Below are 21,275 nucleotides of genomic sequence, written 5' to 3'. Positions count from 1 at the left end.
AACACATTTTATATCCTACAGGAGTTGATCATTACTTCTTTTGGGGTTCAGACACAACTAGAGTTATCATTTATCAGTGTGGATGCTCATAGTGTTACCGTTATTGTTCTTGGTGTGGTCAACCCTCAAGCTCATTCTTGCTATTTCACAGCCACAAAACGTAATAACTTTTTATGATCCGAGGTTGTTGTCATGACTCATTTCCCCCAAGCCTCCGATCAGGCGTTGGAAACCACATAGCATAAATGAATCTCAGCCTGACCGTCTCTACCTACCTGACCAGAGTCGCTGTGCTTGTCAACTTCAGGCAGGCTGGAAGGCTGCTCTGATGCTGCAAAGGCCTGGAACTGGCTGAAGTCAGCAAAATTAGGCTGCTGGGGAATCTGCTGAGGGGAGGTGGTGGTGAGCACGGCCCCTCCTCCTGATACTCCCTCAGCTTCTCCACGATGTCCAGTGTGTGGCACAGATGTCTAGAGAAAAAGAGGTCAGGTTTTAAATATGATGGCAAACTACAGTTTCAGGTTAAAGTCTGATGTTTTAAACATGATGACAAACTACGGTTTCTAAACCAATCACACAATGAATGAATGTATAAAAACTGTCACATTCTGGTGCCTGTGTCTGCATTACCTGTGTAGGCAGCGGTCGAGGAGGCACAGCAGGCGGGTAGGCTATTGTAGAGGGTTGTGGTTGTCCTGTGGCAGACGCAGCAGCGAAGGTCCGGTTCATGTCCAGAGATGAGGAGCGAGAGTGGGAGGGGTGAGGGCGAGGAGGGGGCGGAGGTGGGGCAACCACCTTCAGAGCCTCTGGAGATGTACCAGACTGGGACCTGAACACAAACATTTACGATAGTTTGATCACAGACAGATCACTTGTTTTATTTTACAAAACTGTTAATCACAAATGAAGCCAAAGCAAACGCAGTCAGAGTTATGGCTTTAGTCCAAATGTCCAAGACTCATTGATACTTGTAATGAGCAGTTTTATAGGGTAACCACAGCACCGTTGATTGTGATTCAATTACAAAATAAATGTGACTGTAATCACTAGGAGTTACAGGAAAAAATGTGTACTTAAATGACAGTTACTAAGTTACATCCAAATATAGCATTTTCAGAAAAAAATGTATGTCAGTACAGCAGTTAACCAAAAACAGTGCAGAGCAAATCTTGTTTATCACTGTGAAAATCTGGTAAATATCCAAATACCAGGTCAAATACAAAGTCTTGTGGACTGATGTGAAAATTACACTTCCTTGTTTTAATATGTGGATTTACGATTTTTTTTTTCTAGCAAGCTTTAATATTCGTCTTAGAGTTTGCTAAGTTTCATTATCTTTATTTAAGCACTGGGGTTGATGGAGCCTTGAGTATTTTATTATAGATTATATGTCATTAACATTGTCCATGGTCCATGTCATTTATTATATGTCTGAAAACTAATTGTATCCACAGGCACAGATAAGGTAACCTGAATTACTCAGCGCCTGCATTGTTCATTTGCTCAGTATAACATTTGTCAGAAAAGTGAATGAAAAAAAGAATATTTTTTCCCCATTTTTAACCGGTTAGTAATCTTCTCTTGTAGTGAAGAATGCATCACAGTTTTAAAGGAAAAATCCTTCCTTATTTGGTCAAACATGGGTTTAGTACCTACAGCAGATGTGTCTGTGTAGTGAACAATTTTAACCTGATTAAAGAATGCATTAAAGAAGAGCCAGAGATTGGCTGATAGGTCACATTGTGTTCTAGAACATTCTGTGACTGATGTTGAATGCAAGTAAGAGTGGGACTGCTTGACTGTTTGGGCTTCTTTGCTCAGTTTACCCCCTGAATCCATATATGTGCATATGTGTGTTCAAGCTAATGTCTTGAAAGAAAGGTTCTTTGTGAATCTACTTCTAAATCTAGACTCAAAGCCACCAACCTTTGTCTTGTAATTGGCTCCTGGTCTGATGTGAATGAGTCAGAGCTGCTGTAACCATCACCTTCATGGAGGAAAAAACACAAACATGAATAATTAATCTACTATGATTTTATGCACATTACAAGGCATCTTCACGGATAATGGGTTTTATTCAATAAGGATGCTTTTTTTTTTCTTTTTTTACAAAATGAAATGTTTTACTTACCAACAGTGTTGGCAGCTACAAACTTCATTGAGGCGGGGAGTTTGGCTTCTTCAGACATTTCTGGAGGTTTAGCCAATAGAGGACTGGTGGGATGGTTGTGGTCTGAAGGTTTGGGAATGAACAAGGAGACCATAAATGTTAAGTCAATTATACAGCATTAAAAAAAAACAGTGATTTTACAGATTCTTTCCCAGTTAATACAACTGACTACAAGACACTTCCATGATGTCTAGGAATTTCAAAAACTGTGTCTGATGATATGTTTGTTTATGGTGACCCTTTGCCACTACCGGAGTCCTACTGCAAACTCAGCAAGACACAATGTTATGAAATGTCAACAAATACACTTGTACGAACTTTGTCGTCAGAGGTAAACACGAGTCATTAGTGATGCACAGGTCGAGGTTATGGACCCGTCTACTGAATAAAAGCTGATCTGCACTGTTTGACCCGCAAAAACATCCACTAATGTCCACCCAAATGTGACCCATGGAGTTTAGACTCATTTACAGATATTGAAGCTGTTTGTCCATGTATTAACTGCAAGACTACTTCGATATTTTAGATTTTTGATTGTTGGGGAGGCAAATATTTTTTGTCTGCTCCTCTGTGGTGACAGAGTCTAAATCCACTGTTTCTTAATGTGCACCAATATTTATTATTCCTTGTGTCACAGTAAAAACTGGCACAAAATTTTACAATAGAGCAGCAGAATTACACAAACTCCAGTTTATTTTTTGGTGCAAGTGGATTCATGGTCTTTGCGAATGCTGACATCATGGGTTGATTTAACAGAGTGTGAGTGAGCGTACTTGGTCTCCAACATTGACTTTAGTTTGGTAATGCAGATTATCGTAAGCAAGGTTATCAGATGACCAGCACCTGCCAGTGTATGTGTGTTTGCCAAGCTGGGATATTTGCACACTAAGGATATAATCACAGATAAGGAAAATGTGCTCGTATGAATCCTAGTTAGAAGTTGACATTTGACTATATTTGCTTTCACTGATGATTACGTAACACCCTTAGAACAAATGAATATTTTAGAAGCTTTTTGTTGATCATAACTGAACCAGACTGCCCTGTTTTCTTCCAGTATAAATCAGGATGTGGACGGCTGTCAGTGAAAAGCTGACTCACCGCTACCGGTCCTCTTCAGCTCCATCTCCTGCATGTGGATCTTACTGGGTGTCATCCGAATGGGAACTGGGTGGACAATGGCTGTGTCCTGGAGGAGAGACAGACACATTTCATTGGACAACTACTCAGTCTCCATCTGTCAACTTGGTTTGATAAACATAAATAGACCTGCCTGATGTTTCAAATGCAAACAATGTCATGAACAAACTTATAACCAAGTATTCCAAGAGGACTCATGGCATTTTGGATGACATGTGACTGGTTCCCACAAGCATAATTTGACAGCTGCATATTAATAATAACATAAAGGTGTCATTTCTTCTCTGAATATTACAGATAAATAATTATCAAATGTATGAAATATGTCTTTTCAGTTCCTTAAAACTTGCCTTTGTTACATGTAAAAAAAATGTTCGACTGCTGTTTATAAGCCAAGAAAGGGGAGAAGTGTTTGAAGATTTAAGGGGTAACATTTATTCACTTGTTTAGATTCTGCTCAGTCAGACTCGACTGATTTGATTTTATCCACTGGAATTGCTTCTTAGAAATACGACCATAAAGCAATCTTAAACTAAAATGCTCACTCTTGCAGTAAGGTAAGTTTTGCCAGTCGATACTGCACTTTTCATCACATTAAGTATGCAATGCTGCTCCACAGCAAATTACTGATAAATAAATCCTACATTAAGGAAGAAAAAAAACCTCAAGAAGTACTTGGACAGATTGAGAGTGGAAGTCCATCATGTGTAACAAGAAGTACTTACAGCACATATTTCTATAAGTGAAAAGATTTATCTGTCACAATGTCCAAATGAACAAGACTGGTGAGATGTCACTGTAGGGAAAAAAAAGGTGATGTCCAGTAGAAGCTAAGCCAGCCAAATCACAACACCCAGCTGCCACTGCTGATACAGTGGGCTGCACTCTGACAGAAAATCATGCGTAGATAGAAAGAGAGAGAGCGAGAGAGACAGGAGAGAGAGAGTGAAAAAAGGTGAGAGAATATGACAGAGAGAGAGAGAGTAAAAGAGAGACTTGAGAGAGATCCAGAGAGGGTTAATGTCTGTCCATTAATGGTGAAACCATGCATACTAAGTGATTGACTTACAGGGTCAGCTGGTGCAATGTTAGAGTCAAATTGGGTCAGAGTTTGTGAGCTGGAGGAGCGCTCGCTAAACGTCTCCCACTGCTGCAGGAGACAGACAGACAGTGAGAAAAAACATGTCAGTCAGCCAGTGCAGAGACATCACAGATTTACAACATCAGTATGAGCCGCTACGGCGATGTGATGCCACCAGGAATCGGCAGAAGACGTGGTGATGCATCACTGCCTGGTCCACATCAGGACGGCTGTTCAATGCAGACATGAAAATATGGTGTCCAGTCACCAAAAAGTTATAGAAGCTTCCGGGATTAAATGAAATATTATCTTTGGTTTTACTAGTTTTAATTTTATTAACCCAGACCTCCTCATCTTCAAGTGGGACTTCATCTTACAGTTCTAGGTTGTAGTATTCATCTTTATTGTAAAGTACTTTGCAACTGTGTTTTAAATGGTCCTATATTATAAATACTTATTGATTCTATAATTATTTATCAGTATTATTAGAATTATGAAATAGACAGCGAGCCATTCTTTTGAGTCTATTCTCTGTCATATCAGCTCTATCAACACCAGTTAACATTGGCTACCAACCTAAACCATAGCTGGATCATCCATACAGGCAAAGCTGAGGGGAAAATTGCAAAACTTATTTGAAAAAGCTTGAATATATCGGACAAAAATAATTGTGGCTACAGCCCAAGAAGTTATAACTGACCTTTACTTCAAGAAAATTTCACTAATAACGGCCTCTCTAATAGCATCAAATATTAGTATTATATATGAGAAATTCTTTACAAAGCAACATGTGTATGTATTTAATGAATTCTCTGCTGTATTTCCTTACTAATAAGAACAAATATAACAATATAATTTAGATTGCAGAAACTTTTGTAAATGGCTCAGAAGTACTGGCAACAAGAAGTAAATTAAATTCTATGTGATACAAAAAAATCGGGTTCTGGTGCAGATTGGGCAGTGAGAGACATCAGCAGTCATCAGCAGATGACATGATGACATGACACCAACAGTGGAAACAAAACCATCCACATCCAGCGGCATCACCAACTTTCATACAGAACAGCAGGCTACACCACAGTCCAAGGAGTGAGAGAAGAGGTGCTGAATTATCAGAATCATGTTTAATAATGAAAAAGGATGGAGTGGTAATCAATTCTTGATGGATGGATAAAGAAAAGGCATTTTCAACTATTTACCCTGAGCAATTAATTCAGTTGAATCAAATGCAAACAGCAAAAGCAAACAAAGATGGAGCTTACAGTGTGTGCAAATACACAACAAATGTTATATTATGTGGTTGTGTGCATGTTGGAACCTCATTGCTCTGGTTCATCTCAGGCCAGGCTTGGTTGAGGGAAGGCATGGAAGGAGACTTGCTGGGGGTAACCTCCACTGGGGAGGCCGAGTATCCAACATCAGTGGTCGGTTCTGGGACTTCTGTGTATGAAAACATACATAGTAAACTAGACTCATCAACAATGGAGGAAATGTGGAAAGCTCTACAGGCAATCAAAGATACACAAAGGCATGATAAATATATTGCAACATGCAAACAGAACCTCACTGGGTTTGTTTACTTGTAAATGTAAAAATTCATTGGTTGTCAGATATACTTTAAGTGTGATTAGTAAAAGTAATCATTATGCAGTAAATGGGTTCCTGTCAGTGTTGTACTTTTATACACTATGTGATGTCTACAGATTCATTTTACTGCTGCATTCATGTGCATGTTGCATTTAACTGCTCTCAGTGTTTAATGCTGAGCTCATCAGAACTACATCATGCATTGTTATATAGTTTAGCAGCAATGCATAATATTCTGTTAAATCATCATACTGCATGTTTACAAAATCACTGTCCTGTGAGAACCACTTATCTCTGAGAAGTAAACTTTTCATGAGCTCAGAAAAACAGGCCAGTTTTCATCTTTGTGACAGTGCAAATGGTCGGTAACCTAATAAGGTTTTTAAAGACTTTATAAAGCTCAAGAGGGAGACTGTTCTCATTCCATGAAGGAACACTAAAGCCTTCAGTTTATCAAAAATATTCACTGTCAGCACAGTTGGAGATAATGGAAAGGAAGATGATGAAAAATCTGAAAAGCAACTAAAGCTGTCAGACAAATTTAATGGAGCAAATAGTAGAATATCTGCGTAAAGCCTCCATGAAATGAAGTGAAATTCAAGCACACCATCTTTGATCTTAAGCACACAATACTTGAGTAAAAGTATTAAGTTATGTTTCAGTGCTGTAAATGTCAGAAGAAATGTGGCTCTGTTATGGAAAGCACAGCCAAAGCACGTTTATATGAAAAAGGAGGTTTCCACACTGCAGTGCCATTACCGAACGAGTTTTATGAGGCCTGACTTTGGGAAATGAATTGAGGGAACAACAGACAGAGTGTGTCTGTACCTGCTGAGTCATCCAGGTCAATCAGCTTTGGCATCAGGCTTTCAGGCAGCTTCTCGGGGAGGTCGTAGCCATTCTTCCTGGCTACAACCAGGTGGAAGGCAGCACAGAACTCGTCCAGGGTCAGTGCTCCATCTTTGTCAAAGTCTGACAGCTCCCTTGAAACACACATTCGACAGTGAGTCTGCAGTCCTGACAAAGTGTGTTACAATGGCAACAACAGTAGCTTCAGCACAGAGCTCATTCAAAATGGATTAGCCTTTTCATTTGGCTTCATCATTTTTCCCACATCATTCAAAAGGTCGCCGTCTGCTCCTGCTAGCTCAAGATATATTGGCCTCATGCAGGCAAGAGAATTAGTCTGTGTGCACATGGCCCATTTACACACAAAGACCAGGTCATGCTACAACAGAGCGCAAATTTAGAGCCTCACACAGTCGACTTCACACCGTTTGGAGCTGCTGATACTAGTATTAATAAGGGCTACTCAAAATACATCCATAGTGGGAAGGTGTTTCTGATGCACACTGCTGAACAATTCTGACAAATAACTTATAAAAGAAAAATAAAATAAAGCAACTGAACACAAGATCTATATTTTGACAGAAGTTTCCTCTAGTTAGACATACTTGAAGCCGTTTCTCTAAAATAAAAACAAGGCACTTTATTTTTAATTATTCTGTCCTCATTTAATATCATCCTTTCATCACCCTAAACTGTTTAATCTTAGCTAACCAGACAAACATGGCAGAGAAAACAAACTGTGAGAAAAGAATCAACTCACCAAATGTGTGACAACTCTAAAATTGGTAATTTGGATTTGGTGAAGAACTCTTTCGCTGCTGAACCTAAAAAACAATAAAAAACAAAAAACTGATGATTAGAATGAGAATATGACAAGAATCAAACCATCTAAAAATGTCTACGCTTTGATGTATTTTGTTGTCTCGTCTAATTACATCAAATGTTTCCAACTTAAAAATAAGATGACCCTGTATTGCACTATACCTGCAGTAGCTTGGTTCATTTTATTTCTTATCAACGACATCACATCCTTTTGACTAATGCTGAACTTTAACATCAGGAGAAACAGATACAAAACCTGCGAATCACCACATAAGGATATATTTTCCATTTGAAGAGTAAAAGTCAAGTAGCTATTTGGCAGCGGCGTATGATGCTGTAATCTTTTGAATGGCAAATCACACTGGAACCAATAAATGAAATGTTGCACCAAGTATGCCTCATAAATTCAGAAATTTATATTTAAATACTAATGTGGTTTACAACAAGATTAGTTTATATTTTTCTTATTTTCCTTGGTTTAAATACATAGCAGCGCATGTATCATTATATTGAGTTATGGTAGATGTTTCTGCACTGGATCATCTGTTTTACCAGCGTCACTGAATGTTTACTAGCTGTGTTCCATAAAAGCATGAAATATTACTGTTGAACATTGTTTTTGTCTGTACTTGTGACTTAGATGCTGATTAGATCACATTTTCTGATCAATTTGTGTGCTCAACTAAGAATTTTCAAAGGGTTCACATTCTTTTTTCCTGCCCCTGTAATTCAGTATTTATGGAACTTGGTGTTCTGGGCACAACAACACTCTCTACATAACATCAGATCAATTGTTCTCAGCAACAGCTCCCATGATTCCACACTACTCCACTATTTCATCTACTGCCCTTTAAATGTAGTTTGATAGGGTGAACCGTTGCAGCAGAAAACATCAACCAGGTTGTCGTGTGTAAATTTCCCTACCAGGTATGAAACCGGTGAGGTCTGGCTGGATGGTTTTGAACTGGTTGATATAATACTGTCGCTGCTCGTCTGTGATCTTCCACGGATCATCGTAGGCACTGGACTGCCGCTGGATCTCATTGGTCGTTGCTGCAGAGGCCACTGTTCGTATCGTTGTGCTTTCCTTGAGAAGACAGCGACAGAAACAGTAATGAAGACGGTTCCTACAAGTTAAATTTAAGACTTTTAAGACCTTTTTAAGACTACTTAGAACAGAATTTAAAGCCCATTTCATGGCCATACTGGTAAAAATGTGTGACACCTAAAATATAAGAAAATGTATTTACATCAGCAGAGATTGAATATCACATACATACTGTACACAAAACTTAATCTTCTGTAATCATTTCTCACTGTGGGCTGCAAAGTTAGCGATAATTGGTTCCTAATTTCAACATAAAGTCAGGCTGGAACGGGTGGAACTGAGTAGACTAACACTACTGTCTTTCTAGTTTGGACATTTCCCAAACACATTTAAACACAATACACTGAACAAGTTTATGGCAACATAACTTATGACCTACCACATCAAATTTAATACCATTTAAAGACTTTTTTAAGGTATTAAATACAGATTTGTAAATTCAAGACTTTTAAAACCCAGCGGGATCCCTTGGTATAAGGTAAAATCACTGGAGCTTGTACAAGACACATATGTAACGAGGTATTAACTTGCAACAGTATATCTTTAAAGGGGTCATATTTTGCTAAACCCACTTTTATTAGTCTTTGGCACATTTATTTGTGTATTTGGACCCTAATAGTTCAAAAAGTTTGAATTTGAACCCTCCAGGTGCTGCAAAGCTATCTTTATATTCATTTTGGCAAAATTCGCATGGATTTCTACAACCTGTTTCAATTCCTGCTTAATTTGTTGCGTCTGTAACTAGTTACAGCACAACATTTGCACATATAAAGTCAAGACTTCCAATGAACATATCTCCGAGTACACCATAATTGTTTGTCAGCAGCAGCGGTTGTAGTCCATACTGAAAATATGTCCAAACTTCGAGCAGATTACCTAAAATGATCAGCTGATGGTTGTTTTAACGAGCACAAGTGAAAACGACCTTTCTCCTGTCATTACTCAGAAACAGGGTTGAAGTTGGGCCTGTGGAGTTTAATTAATGAAGAATTCAGAACCAAGCATACCATTTACAGTTAATGTAGACCACAGGGAAATATTCTAAAATGCATATTTCCATTTAAAAAAAAAGAAAAATATCAGTCCTTTAACATAGTGAACAAGACAAAAACCTTTTGCATAATGTTAAATGGATTCTGGACAGGTAGTTGGGATCAATACGATAATTAGATGAATACAAAATTAGCAGAACAATTAACAATTCATGTCAAAAGTGTGTACATTTGGCTTTAAGCAGTTGTAGTACACACCAACTGTTCACAATCTATCTCATGCTCTTCACACATTTACAATTTGTCACGTCGAGTTTGTATCTGATAAAAGTGGCTAATGACATTTCCTTTTACTGTCACAATATTGCATCCAATCACTCTAATAACTGGTCCATCTCTATGCTGTACTTATTGAATTATCTCTATTCGATCGCTGGTGTGGGCTGCAGTTGTCATGGGAGCTCATATTTGTTGTGTCTTTATCTGATGTGTGACTGATGTTACGGCATCATCAGAAATTCTTCTACACTGTCTTGGAAAATAAAAGTGTGTGGTTTATTTGTGGCCTACCTGGACTGATGAGGGGTGCATTGTAGGCAGCGTGCTGGATGGTGGGGTGTCTGCTGTGAAACTGACCCAACTTTCCTGACTTGGAAGAGGGGGCGAGTGGGATGACCACATGCCATCACCAGAGACTGGACCTGGAAGGAGGATTTACAAAGTGGTAGTCAATGAAAAATGCAATATGGAGACACTGTTAAGTGTTATTGGAAAAAGTTAGCTTTCTTAATTTTTTTTCCCATTCTTTGTTTATTTGGAAAAGCAGGTCATGCAAAACTTCCCTTTTGGGTACATTTCAGTAGCCACACATTGAATTGAACGAAGATGCTAATCCAAGGTTTTTAGTAGAATACAGAACAAATAAAAAATAAAAATAAAAAAGTGGGCGGGAGGAGAGGGCTGTCTCCGCTTCTTCATGAACACATTAAGACACAATAAGGTGTGTATGTTTGCATTAACCTAAACAAAAGCGTATATCATATAAATGTTATCACATGACCGATGTATTCAATTCACATCAATTACAGATTTAACATAGTTTGTCCATTTTGACCAAATAGTGAAATAAGATTCCCTTTGACTCTTAAAACAAAATGTCAACTTCTCCAGAATGTAAATGTCCTGTACAATATTGATCCATTCTTCAGTTGTGGGTGCTTCAAGCTTTAACCATTTTCTAGTGATAGTCTTTTTGCTTGCTGTCAAAAGCATTAACAACAGTTTTTTATCTTTCAGAGTCCAGTTCTCACATGAAATATCTCAAAAGTACAAGTTTTCTTATTTCTTAATAAGTAAAATTAAAGTCACTCCCAAACTGTGTACGAAGGTTGTTTTCTATCCAGGTCAGCAAATGTGATCAGAGAGGCATTTGGGAGTATACTGCACTAAATGTCAAGAAAAGTCTTAACTAGGTGTCTTTCTGTTGTTGGGGTTAAAGTATGAACTTGTAGTTTTCAAAAAAAAAAAAAAAAAAAATAGAATGTGTCAGCCCCCAGTGACCAAAAAGCATCTACTGATCTACAATGTTTAATAACATTTGAACCACTAATCCTATCAATACACTGAAATAATTCAGACAAAATGCAGTTTCTCAGCTTTTCAGATGCTTCAGATGTGTCTCATTTGGACGTTCAGAGGCTCTGTAGTGAACATGAAACATCATTTTCTGCAACATTGATTCACCAGTAAAACCCATGTGGTTTGACAAATGGCAGTGGTTGCAGACCCTTAATGATGTATTTTGCTCCAAATCCCTTTCTCATCTTTTTTTTTGTTTTAATATACAGCCTTTGAATTTGCTCTAAGCTTTTATGAACATCTACAGGATCATTCAATTAAATATAGAAAAATACCTGGGAAAAAAAAAGAAAAAATCTAGAGGATGATATTACAATAAGTGGTAACAAGTCACTAAAGAAAGATTAAAAAATGAATTTAGAAGTTGCTGCAAAAACAGTTGTAGGTCTTTAAAGGTTAATAAACATACTGTAGGTTCTGCTTATACTTATACTGTATTGATAATACTTATTATATGTGATGACTGAATAAATAAATTCATTTATTCTTGTCTAAATCTCGTTTTGCACTGATAAGAGCAAGAAAGTGGCCGCATGGCATCCACTTAGTTCCTCTCAAAACAAACATTATACGAGCACCAGCTACCAACATCAGGAAGTGCCATGAATGTACCCACCATCCTTCACATAAGGTTACATTTCTACTATGTCAGTCAGCTCCTTCATTATGGGTATTGTGGAGTGAAATGGTGACTCCTCTTTGCTTTAAATGTGAAACTGAAAGGCATTAACATGAACATTTATTCCTGTTATAAGACACCACTATCCTGCAGCAGGCGCGTGGATGTTACCTGATTGTGGTTCTCTGAACTGTGTCCACACGGCTCCTGTTGCAGCCACCACTGGCGGTCTGTCTGGATTTCCTCCACTATGCTGCCGCTTGTGTTTCCTCCAGGAGTGAGGGGAGGTGGGGGGGGACTGGTGAGGGGACACCACTGGGGACGTGGGTTCAGGCTGATAACACAATACAAAAACACATGTGAGAAAAGCAACTTTGATCGATTTTGTTATTTTAAAGGAAAATATCAGTAGTTTGTGTGCAGTGTCAGAAATGTTCATTAAACTGATTATAGTGAATTACTGCGGTCATTCAGATAAGAATATGTACAATAAGCACATCAGAAATGACAATCCAAAGACCAATAATGAGGAAAATAATGCCAAAAGCCCAATTATGTGCTTTGAAAGTGTGACTCACAAATTACCAATACCACAGAGAAATCACAGACGCTAAAACTCATTGCCTCAGTCATGACATTTTTTATTTATTAAGGTTGTTTCAAGAGTTTAGAAATAAATAATATAAAGGGAGAAGTGGTAACTGAACTCAAAATTCCCTTGCAATTTGCTCAATAAAACATGTTTGACATAATTCACCTCATTTCTTAGGCTACTCAATGTTAAATGTAAGGGTCTGTGTCAGAGAGTTGAAACAAATATCCTGTTTAACTAAGGCACAGTTCACTATGTTCATCACTAGTCATATTGAACAAAGTAATTGCACATTGCAGATTTTCCTCTCTCAAAGCAAGTATAAAATAAACAGACAAAAAAGGAATAGGAAAGTATAAGAGGAAATCTGGGATTTTTTCTGACATTTTAAAGAGTAAGCTATTATTCATCAAAATAATCTGCAGCTTAATCAGCAATGAAAACAGCTGTGCTATATTACAGTTGTAATCAGCAGGATTTCATTTGATGTTAGTTTTCAGTTGTATTTCATATCAGAAAAATTCTGCGTTGAACAAACAACAAAGCCAGTATTTAACACGGCTACGTTTTTTTAAGCTAAAGATGTGAAAATGCAGCCACTGAATGAAAAGAAAACAGCATTTGATAAGACACAGAAGTCAAGTAAGAGGCCTATGTAACTGACAGGCAGCAAAGAGAAGTCAGAGGCAGAGACACTGGAGCTAGAAATAATCAAAAATGCACAGGAAGAAAGACAGGAAACAAGCCAGTATTCCAGCAGCTGCATATCTTTAGAAACTGCTGTGTTCAGCTCTTGAGGAAACAAAAAAGTGTTTAAAATGTTCCCCAAAGACCCGATAATGATTTATTGATTCGTAGTGTGTACCATGAACTCATTAGATTCGGTGTTTGTATTTATACGTCTACCCGTAAACGTCCATTTACAACTCCCGCTTGTTTTCATGAATAGAAAGACCCTTTTCCATAAGAGTCCCACCTCAGTTTACAAACTATGACATTAAAACTAGAAAAGCACTCGGAGAGTACAGACCTCTGCCAAGACAGATCAGTCCAACCCCCCCCCCAATCGCCACCAAAATGTAATCATTTCTTCCTTGCACCAGAATCAACATTTCCTGAAAATTTCATCAAAATCCTTCCATAACTTTTTGAGTTATCTAGCTAAAAGCCAAAAAAACAAACAAACCAAAAAAAAAAAAACAACGAAAACATGAAAACATAACCTCCTTGGCAGAGGTAATAAACAGTACAGTGCATCAGATTATGTACCTGTGATTCTATGGTGGGGGGGAGGGGCTGGATGACCTCATGGACAGGAAGTGAGGTGGACGTAGGAGGCCCCTTCTTGTTCTGGTGACCCCTGCCCGGTGGTCTGGGTATTACTGCTGTGGCCGAGGCTGGGTATAAGCCCTGACTGTCTGAGTCTTGGTACAGTGCTGCATGCCTCGCCTCTGCCTCATTTTTCCCGACCACAAAGCGGGGCAGCGGCAGGTCCTTTACTGGAAACAAACAAACACAGGATTTGTTTTGTAATGATCGTGTGCTGTAATGTCAAAAGCTCACTTGAAAACCAAAAATAGCTGCGCAATACAATGGTCAACCATAATCAATCTGTGAGGTTTCATCTGCTGCTGCTTCAGCCATTTATTCAAACATACATTTGTTATAACTTTCTATGTTTAAGAGGGGAAAGTGTGAGGGTTCTTCCTCACAGTGAAACATGCTGTAAACCCTCCGTTTCTTATTCAGTGGATTTAAATCTGTACAATTCAAGTCACACGTAACATTGTATTTTATACACTGCCTATCTTGGTAGCTTTAATTAATTTCGTATCTCCTAATATCTAATATCTCTTAAATGTATCCTACTGCCATAAGGAAAGTGATTTCCATTATGGATGAATAAAGTTTCCATTCTGTTTTTTAAACCGTTTAAGACTGCCATTATAACAGGCTGCCTAGGTGTCGTCATGTTTTCTTTGCAATAAAAGTGTCAGAAAATTTTTTTTTTTTTTTTGCCAATTCTTTGTTTTCAGGAAGAACTTAACTTTCAATATTTGGCCATTAATTATCATTATTATAAAAAATTAATGCTTAAAATCGTGTGTTTTAGTAAAAAAGAAAATAAAAAAAGACTTGAAGTTTTTAGCATATTTATTATCAGAAACAACTGTAAATGTCCATAACAAAACTTTTTGAGATTGCAAAAATAAACTTTCAACTATTTTACATCTGCTCAAACATGCTTTTTTTGTCTTAAACATTCAGTATCCATATTATGGCTTCATATTTTTTGTTATTTCTAGGCATTTTTTAGCCTGTGTAGAAGTCTCTGAAACAGTTCCTTTTTTCTTAATATGGAGTCCCACACAGCTGCAGTAAAGTCTTATATAGTGCTGGAAAGCACAGGATCTCAGCTTTCTGATGCTGTTAGAGTTTTGTGGATAGCACAAATGGTTGAGGAGTTACAGTAATTTGAATGCTGTAAAGTGCAAAATGCAGCGCTGGAGAGACTGCAGTTGTTAAAAGGTTAAAATGACGCAAAATGTTTTAACACAACACTGAGAACAGAAGGAAAGCAAATGGCCTTTAAACAAAACTGTAATTTATCTATAATTAAACAGAGCTGTAGTCCACATAAAGATTAGCTAAAATGTGTGCAACTCTAAAATGAAATCCATAAAAATGTATTAGTGCGATCAAAAACTCCTAGGTTAATACTAACAGACCCTTTTTCCAGCAGACATTGTGGTGTGTTTCACACAGGTGTTAGTGATAACATTAATGATGGCTGCGGTCCATTGTATTATTATAATGCAGCCATTGTTAACGACATTAAATAATTTACACCTGTGTGTTTTCAGTCAAACAGACTGAACTGAACGTGCTGTATCATTAATTATGATAATTAACAGAGCTCTTAGCTGCACTGAACTGACAAAACCTCTGAATACATTCTGCAGAAACACTTCAACAAGTGCTGTGAACGTCCTCCTGGTTCACGTTACCTGAATCAACATGTTCTGCTTGTTGTGAACCACATTCTCTGTTCACAGTTCACCTGTGAATACTTTGGCTGCCTTCTGTTCATTATCTAAGCATAACCAAGGTGACTGCTAGGTGTCTGATAGCACACAGTACACACACAGCTGCACCATGAACTATATTTTACATCTCATTTTCATGTCTACATAAGCTCTGCTCTAAATTAAGGTTTATAATTTAAAAAGTCCACATATCCCTGTATGTAATTTGCTTCACATTGTAATGCATGCAGGAGGAAGTGCCCTCTGCGCTTCCTTATATTCGTATAAAATGATGAAATCATTTCAGCAACTTGTTTTGCAATTTTCAATTTCATGCAGCACATGGTTGTAACATCTTCCCTAAAGTTTTTTTGGGAGTGGGCAAACACAATTTTCTTGCTGAACACTGGAAAGTTTAGACAACAAACTCAAACACACAGAACACATACGTAAATGTCACTGAACAGCTGACAACATGGGATATTATTATACGAGTTTGCAGAGGTGGAATATAACCAAGTACATTTACAAAAGTACTGTATTTAAATAGAAATTTGACTGTTTTTATCCAACTTCATACTTATACTGCACATCTCAGAGGCAAATGAAGGATTTTGTCACCCGACAAGCTCTGTCTTTCTATATTTCTTTCAGATTACTATCCGTTTAGTGATTCTGAATGTTTGTGGTAAACTGAAGAATGAAGTGTTCCTTTATGGGTTAAGAATCCTCTCAAGTAGGCCTGTCACAATCACTAGATGATCATTATATCACACTACTATTAAATAAAATGTGATTATTTTTTTATAATCATGATCACAGTCGACCATCATAATCATGCTATTGTTTGTCATGTGCTTTTTTAATTATATCCTCTTCTGCTATTAGTTCAATAGTAAATATCCACTGCATTAGTTTATTTTTGTTTGGTACATTTTGTACCAATATTTCAGTGATGGGCTTTGTATATTACCGTTATACCATTATACCATATCTTCTAATTAACTTTTTTACTTGTGAGCTCTTTTGCAAGAGTTAATACATGGTTTATCTTGGTTGAATCTTTCATTAAAGTGTTTTGGATATTTAAGACTCGTCATATCTGTCATCTTCATGGCAAATAGTAAAAGTAATGCAATTCATTTTATGTTACTTGATCTTTCTGTTCCTATATGTGACTCTTCGTCTTAAATAGGTACACATGAATAATTTAATTCTTTTGAGATTTACACTAGAATAATGGCCAAAAGTTAACAGAGCAGACAATATCATTAATCATTAGTTGTGAGATAATTAATCATCAAATCAGACTTCAATATCATGACAGCTCTATTCTAAACATAAACAAACATCCATCTTGGACTTGCTGGAAAACATACTAAAATGCCATAGAGCAAAAAAGGTTTTCTTCCAAGTTTATGAAAAGTTGACATTATAGATGCACTTAAGCAGTAATGCTGCAAAAATAAGATTATCTTTTAGAACATAGTTGTTGTAGATTAATAAAATGCAACATTAATGTTATGCTAATATGAATCCAAAAAACATCCTATACATTAGTAAAACACGGACAGGGACCATTTTGCTGAACACTGACAACTTTTACTATTATTTTTTCATGTTTTAATTACATTTTACTTACAATATTTAGCAAAGTTTGAAATGCAGAATGTCTACCAGTGGTGTATTTTACAATTGGTGTATGTATCTTTGCTCAGGTAAAAGATGCAGATATTATTTTCACCACCAAGCACCTTTGTCGAAAGTGGTCATTTCCCACAAACATACATGGTGGTCTTCTGACAGCATCATCTTATGCATGTGGCAGATCAACGAAACATATATAAAATAAAAAGTATTTTACATGCTTTTTAAATAATGATGTTTGTGTGTGTGTTTGTCCTGGTCTATTAACAATCTGTAGTGTTTACAGTTTGAAAATAACTGTTCCAAACTGCCCCTTTACTTCCTGTCCGATGACCTCCAAGAAATTCCTGAACCCTTTCCATATACATACGTACATACAAACATATACATATATACACACACACACACACACATATTATTTATTTATTTATTTAATTTATTTATCTTTTTTTTTTTTTTTTTTTTTTTAAAGAAAGTTTATAAAACAAAAACAGCTCAGATGTGACATGTCCTAATGAGACACAATTCGAATGAATAAATATGGAGGGAAAACTGGTTTTGCAGTAGTAAAGGTACAGAGACAGGCTATACTGGTTTATGAAGCCTTGTAATATGGAGATTAACTGCATGGGTCAAACGTACAGTAAAGTAAAGGCTCCAAATTTCATAAAAGCATCAATCATTTATATTTTAAATAGAAGAAAATACGTTAAAATTCTACGTTGGAGTCTGGCTGTTTGTTTGCTATTTGATTACTTTGTTTGTTCGTGTGTTACACGAGGATCTACAGTGAAATCAGTCAAGAGGGCGGACTAAACGGTGCCAAACCAGATTAAATTCTAACATGTGCTCACCCGAGTTGAGGCTTTCCACCCTCAGGGGCAGACCTGACTGGGCGATGGCGATGAGCTTCAGAGCGATGTAGAACTGGCTCCGCCCAAAGTGACCCAACCGAGTGGCTCCACAGAGTTCTGTGATCTAAACCCACACACGAGGACAAGGAAGAACAGTTAACAACATTGTATTAGTCTGAAACCAGAGGAAAAACAGATACAGATAAAGAGAAAAATCCACTGAATAACGACATGAAAGAGGAACATAGCATAATATAACATAAAAAGGAAGTGTAATACAGTCGGTTTAATGATGTTTTATTCTGTAATCAACTCTGCAGATATTTACTTAAGGTTTCTGCTACTTCGTGTCACAAAAAAGGAACACAATGTTCATCCTGTACTTTGTAAAAACAGCTATCTAACATAAGTATCAGAGTTTTCAATAGAAAACTTGACTTTGCAACCCATGTCCTTGGAAGTTAAAACTGTGAATTAACCCCTAAAGACCCAGTGCTACTTTTGTGGCAGATCCCAAATGATTTTTTTTCTCTCCATTTAACCTTTCTTAAGTGATTTATCACCATTTATTAAAATATTATCCTCTGCATTTTGCATTATTCAGAGTAAATAATGTAGCTTCCTGTATTCAAGTCACAGATCATGTAGATGTTCCTGAAAACACAGAGAAAAAACTGAAGAAAAAGTGACTTCGTCAGCAAAGATATCAGCAACTGAAAGTAAAAACAAGCATCTCCAACCACTGTCATTTGTTCAATTATATGGGTTTTAATCATGAATCAATGTTGTACAAAATGACAGCATTTCCACATTCACTACAGAGCCCCTGAACGTCCAAATGGGTTATATCCGGTGACCATAAAAAGTTGAGAAACTACATTTTACCTCAATTAAATAAATGTATTGATAGGATTAGCAGATCAACAGATATTAAACATTTAACATCAGTAAATACTTTTGGACACCAGTAGCTGTTTGGGTCTTTAAGGGTGGAGAAAAGAACAAAATTAATACAGAAATATATCAGTTAAAAAATGAGTACCGCAGGATACACACAGTCACACATTTATAGATATTATAAATAAATATAAAACACCAGCACACAAGTTTGTGGCTGAATTAACCAGGAATTGTCCATTTGCCAAAGTCTGCAAATTTCCAAGTGACCAAGTAACAGGTAAAGATTATCCTCTATGATCTAAATACGTTTCACAGAATGCAACTTTATCATGCCACATGTAGCTGGCGTGAACTTGGTGTCACACTGAGCAGACTTTGTCCAAAATGTTTACCGAAATGCGTGGGAGGTAACGCTTTTATGTGGACACCAGAAACCTGATGGTTAATACCCAGGGGGCTGAACCTGATAACAGTACGATGACTCCTCAAGTATGAGTCCTGCTGTAGCGAGAGCCACAAAACCAACAGCACTGCCACAGCTGACTGATCCCTTTCTTGCTGACAAAGGATTTATTCTGGGTATGTGTGGATACAAAGCAGTAGTCACTTTTCGCAGCCTGTTACAACATGACACTCGCTGCGAGAGTCTCACAGCCCCAAAAACAGTGTTAATGTGTACATTTAAAATTAGGTTTTTATAACACTAGCCTAATTCTTCCACACAGCTCCTCTTGTTGACCTTGAAAAGGATGCTGACTCACAAACTGCAAATATTGGCCTGCTGAGAGATCTGGAGTCACAAGAATGGGCTGCTGTCTTCATCTGGATGCACACACCTCCTGGTACTAGAGTTTACAGACAGTCTGGATGGTGAATGAATGGAGTGTAATAGTGCACATTAACAGGAAGCACATGTTTATTCAGGTAATCACACAGATGCACGATTTTCCACTTTGACTGATCATTTTACTAGAAATGGCAACTTTCAGAAGCACACAGACAAGTGGACAGTGTGACATTTCTACCAGTGTCTGCTTCTCCGACATTTCAGCTCAACCCAGTGAGGAACAAAATAGCAGATGTTGATGGAGGGAGAAGACAGGAAAGAGTGGGCAGTAATGTGAAGCAAAGAGCTGAGGAGGGCATAGTCTGTGGCGTTATGTACACGTAGAAAAACATGTCCCCCAATACTGTATTTACACACAGACAAACTAGTATATGTTATGAGTCTAAAATATCATATCGAGCCCCTTTCTCGTTAAACTAAGTGACTTGCATACTCTTTTGCTACAGCTAACATTAGCCAGAAGAAGGTGTGTCTCCCTTGCTGCGCAGCAATGCTAACTACCAAGGCTAACCATAGCTCCACTGGCTGACAGGTCAGCTCTGACAGACAGGGAACTTTATACAATGTCCACCACCGCCGCGACGTTTATTGGCCTGTTTCACACACTCATACTAACAGTTAATAAACTGGTAGGAGCTAACGCTAGCTTACCTGCAGAACAACTTCGCTGGGTAGCTGGGCCGCCCGGAAAAGGTCAAGAACTCTCCCATTGGAAGCCACTTTTTTGGTGTTGTCCGTGTCACAGTAAACGAACAAATCCGAGTAATATTTCTGCTCAACATCACTCAACGTTAGACTTTCCATCGTAGTACCAATCGGACCTGAAAACCAGACTAGTTGGCTGTTGATTAGCCCTTAGCCAATGGCTGGGGCAGGATCCAAAAATGGGCGAGACTTCAGGATCCCAACTTAGCTAGCGTTAGTGCACTAGCTAGCGTTAAGGTTAGCAGTAATAATGTTCACAACGCGCTGTGTCGACTTGTTGTCTTCTGCTCCCGCTCTCTGCAAAAGTCCTGAGATCTCTGTGGTGACGGAGACAGCTGATCACCACATAAGCATTGAAATCGAGAATGCTTTCATACAGTTAATCACTTGGTTAACTTGTTGGGCCAGCCAAGCCAACGGCTGGCTAGTAGTGCAGCGAGCTAACAGCTACCTTGAATCAAAGTCAGTGGCACTAACGTTAAGCTAACAGAGCAGGTCGCAAAGTGCGTCTACCGCCTCAGTCTGGACGTCTACCGCGTTTGTCACGTAATAGCACTTCTTCTCCCTCCGATCTGTAGTAGGATGGGGTTTTCGCGTTTCGCTAGAAATAAATTCCTCTGCGGGGCCGCTAGAAGTAAAGTTTCAGGGTCTTTGGGTTCCTTCCTCCAGTGATCATAGCCGCCATTCCTACCAACAGA

General features: G+C 37.9%; 1 protein-coding gene across 2 annotated transcripts in view; it reads right to left on the bottom strand.

The window, feature by feature from the left end:
• Positions 1–21,275, bottom strand: part of reps1 (RALBP1 associated Eps domain containing 1) — a 28,019-nt gene extending 6,744 nt beyond the window's left edge. The window contains exons 1-15 of one of the 2 annotated variants that reach the window (XM_030128155.1): positions 20,524–21,275; positions 18,126–18,249; positions 13,868–14,097; positions 12,178–12,340; positions 10,320–10,450; positions 8,574–8,736; positions 7,588–7,651; positions 6,807–6,961; positions 5,710–5,831; positions 4,380–4,460; positions 3,272–3,359; positions 2,132–2,233; positions 1,927–1,987; positions 631–829; positions 276–470 (exon numbers count right to left, since the gene is read on the bottom strand). In XM_030128155.1, the coding sequence (XP_029984015.1) occupies positions 276–470; positions 631–829; positions 1,927–1,987; positions 2,132–2,233; positions 3,272–3,359; positions 4,380–4,460; positions 5,710–5,831; positions 6,807–6,961; positions 7,588–7,651; positions 8,574–8,736; positions 10,320–10,450; positions 12,178–12,340; positions 13,868–14,097; positions 18,126–18,249; positions 20,524–20,676 (2,031 nt within the window). In that variant the 5' untranslated portion in view covers positions 20,677–21,275. The remainder of the gene's footprint in view (positions 1–275; positions 471–630; positions 830–1,926; positions 1,988–2,131; positions 2,234–3,271; positions 3,360–4,379; positions 4,461–5,709; positions 5,832–6,806; positions 6,962–7,587; positions 7,652–8,573; positions 8,737–10,319; positions 10,451–12,177; positions 12,341–13,867; positions 14,098–18,125; positions 18,250–20,523) is intronic. The other variant, XM_030128156.1, reaches the window with a different exon arrangement.

The sequence above is a fragment of the Sphaeramia orbicularis genome, chromosome 24 (genome assembly GCF_902148855.1).
Source record: "Sphaeramia orbicularis chromosome 24, fSphaOr1.1, whole genome shotgun sequence".
NCBI lineage: Eukaryota > Metazoa > Chordata > Actinopteri > Kurtiformes > Apogonidae > Sphaeramia > Sphaeramia orbicularis.
The sequence above is the reverse complement of the archived record's forward strand: the minus strand, read 5'-3'. Positions and strand labels throughout refer to the sequence as shown.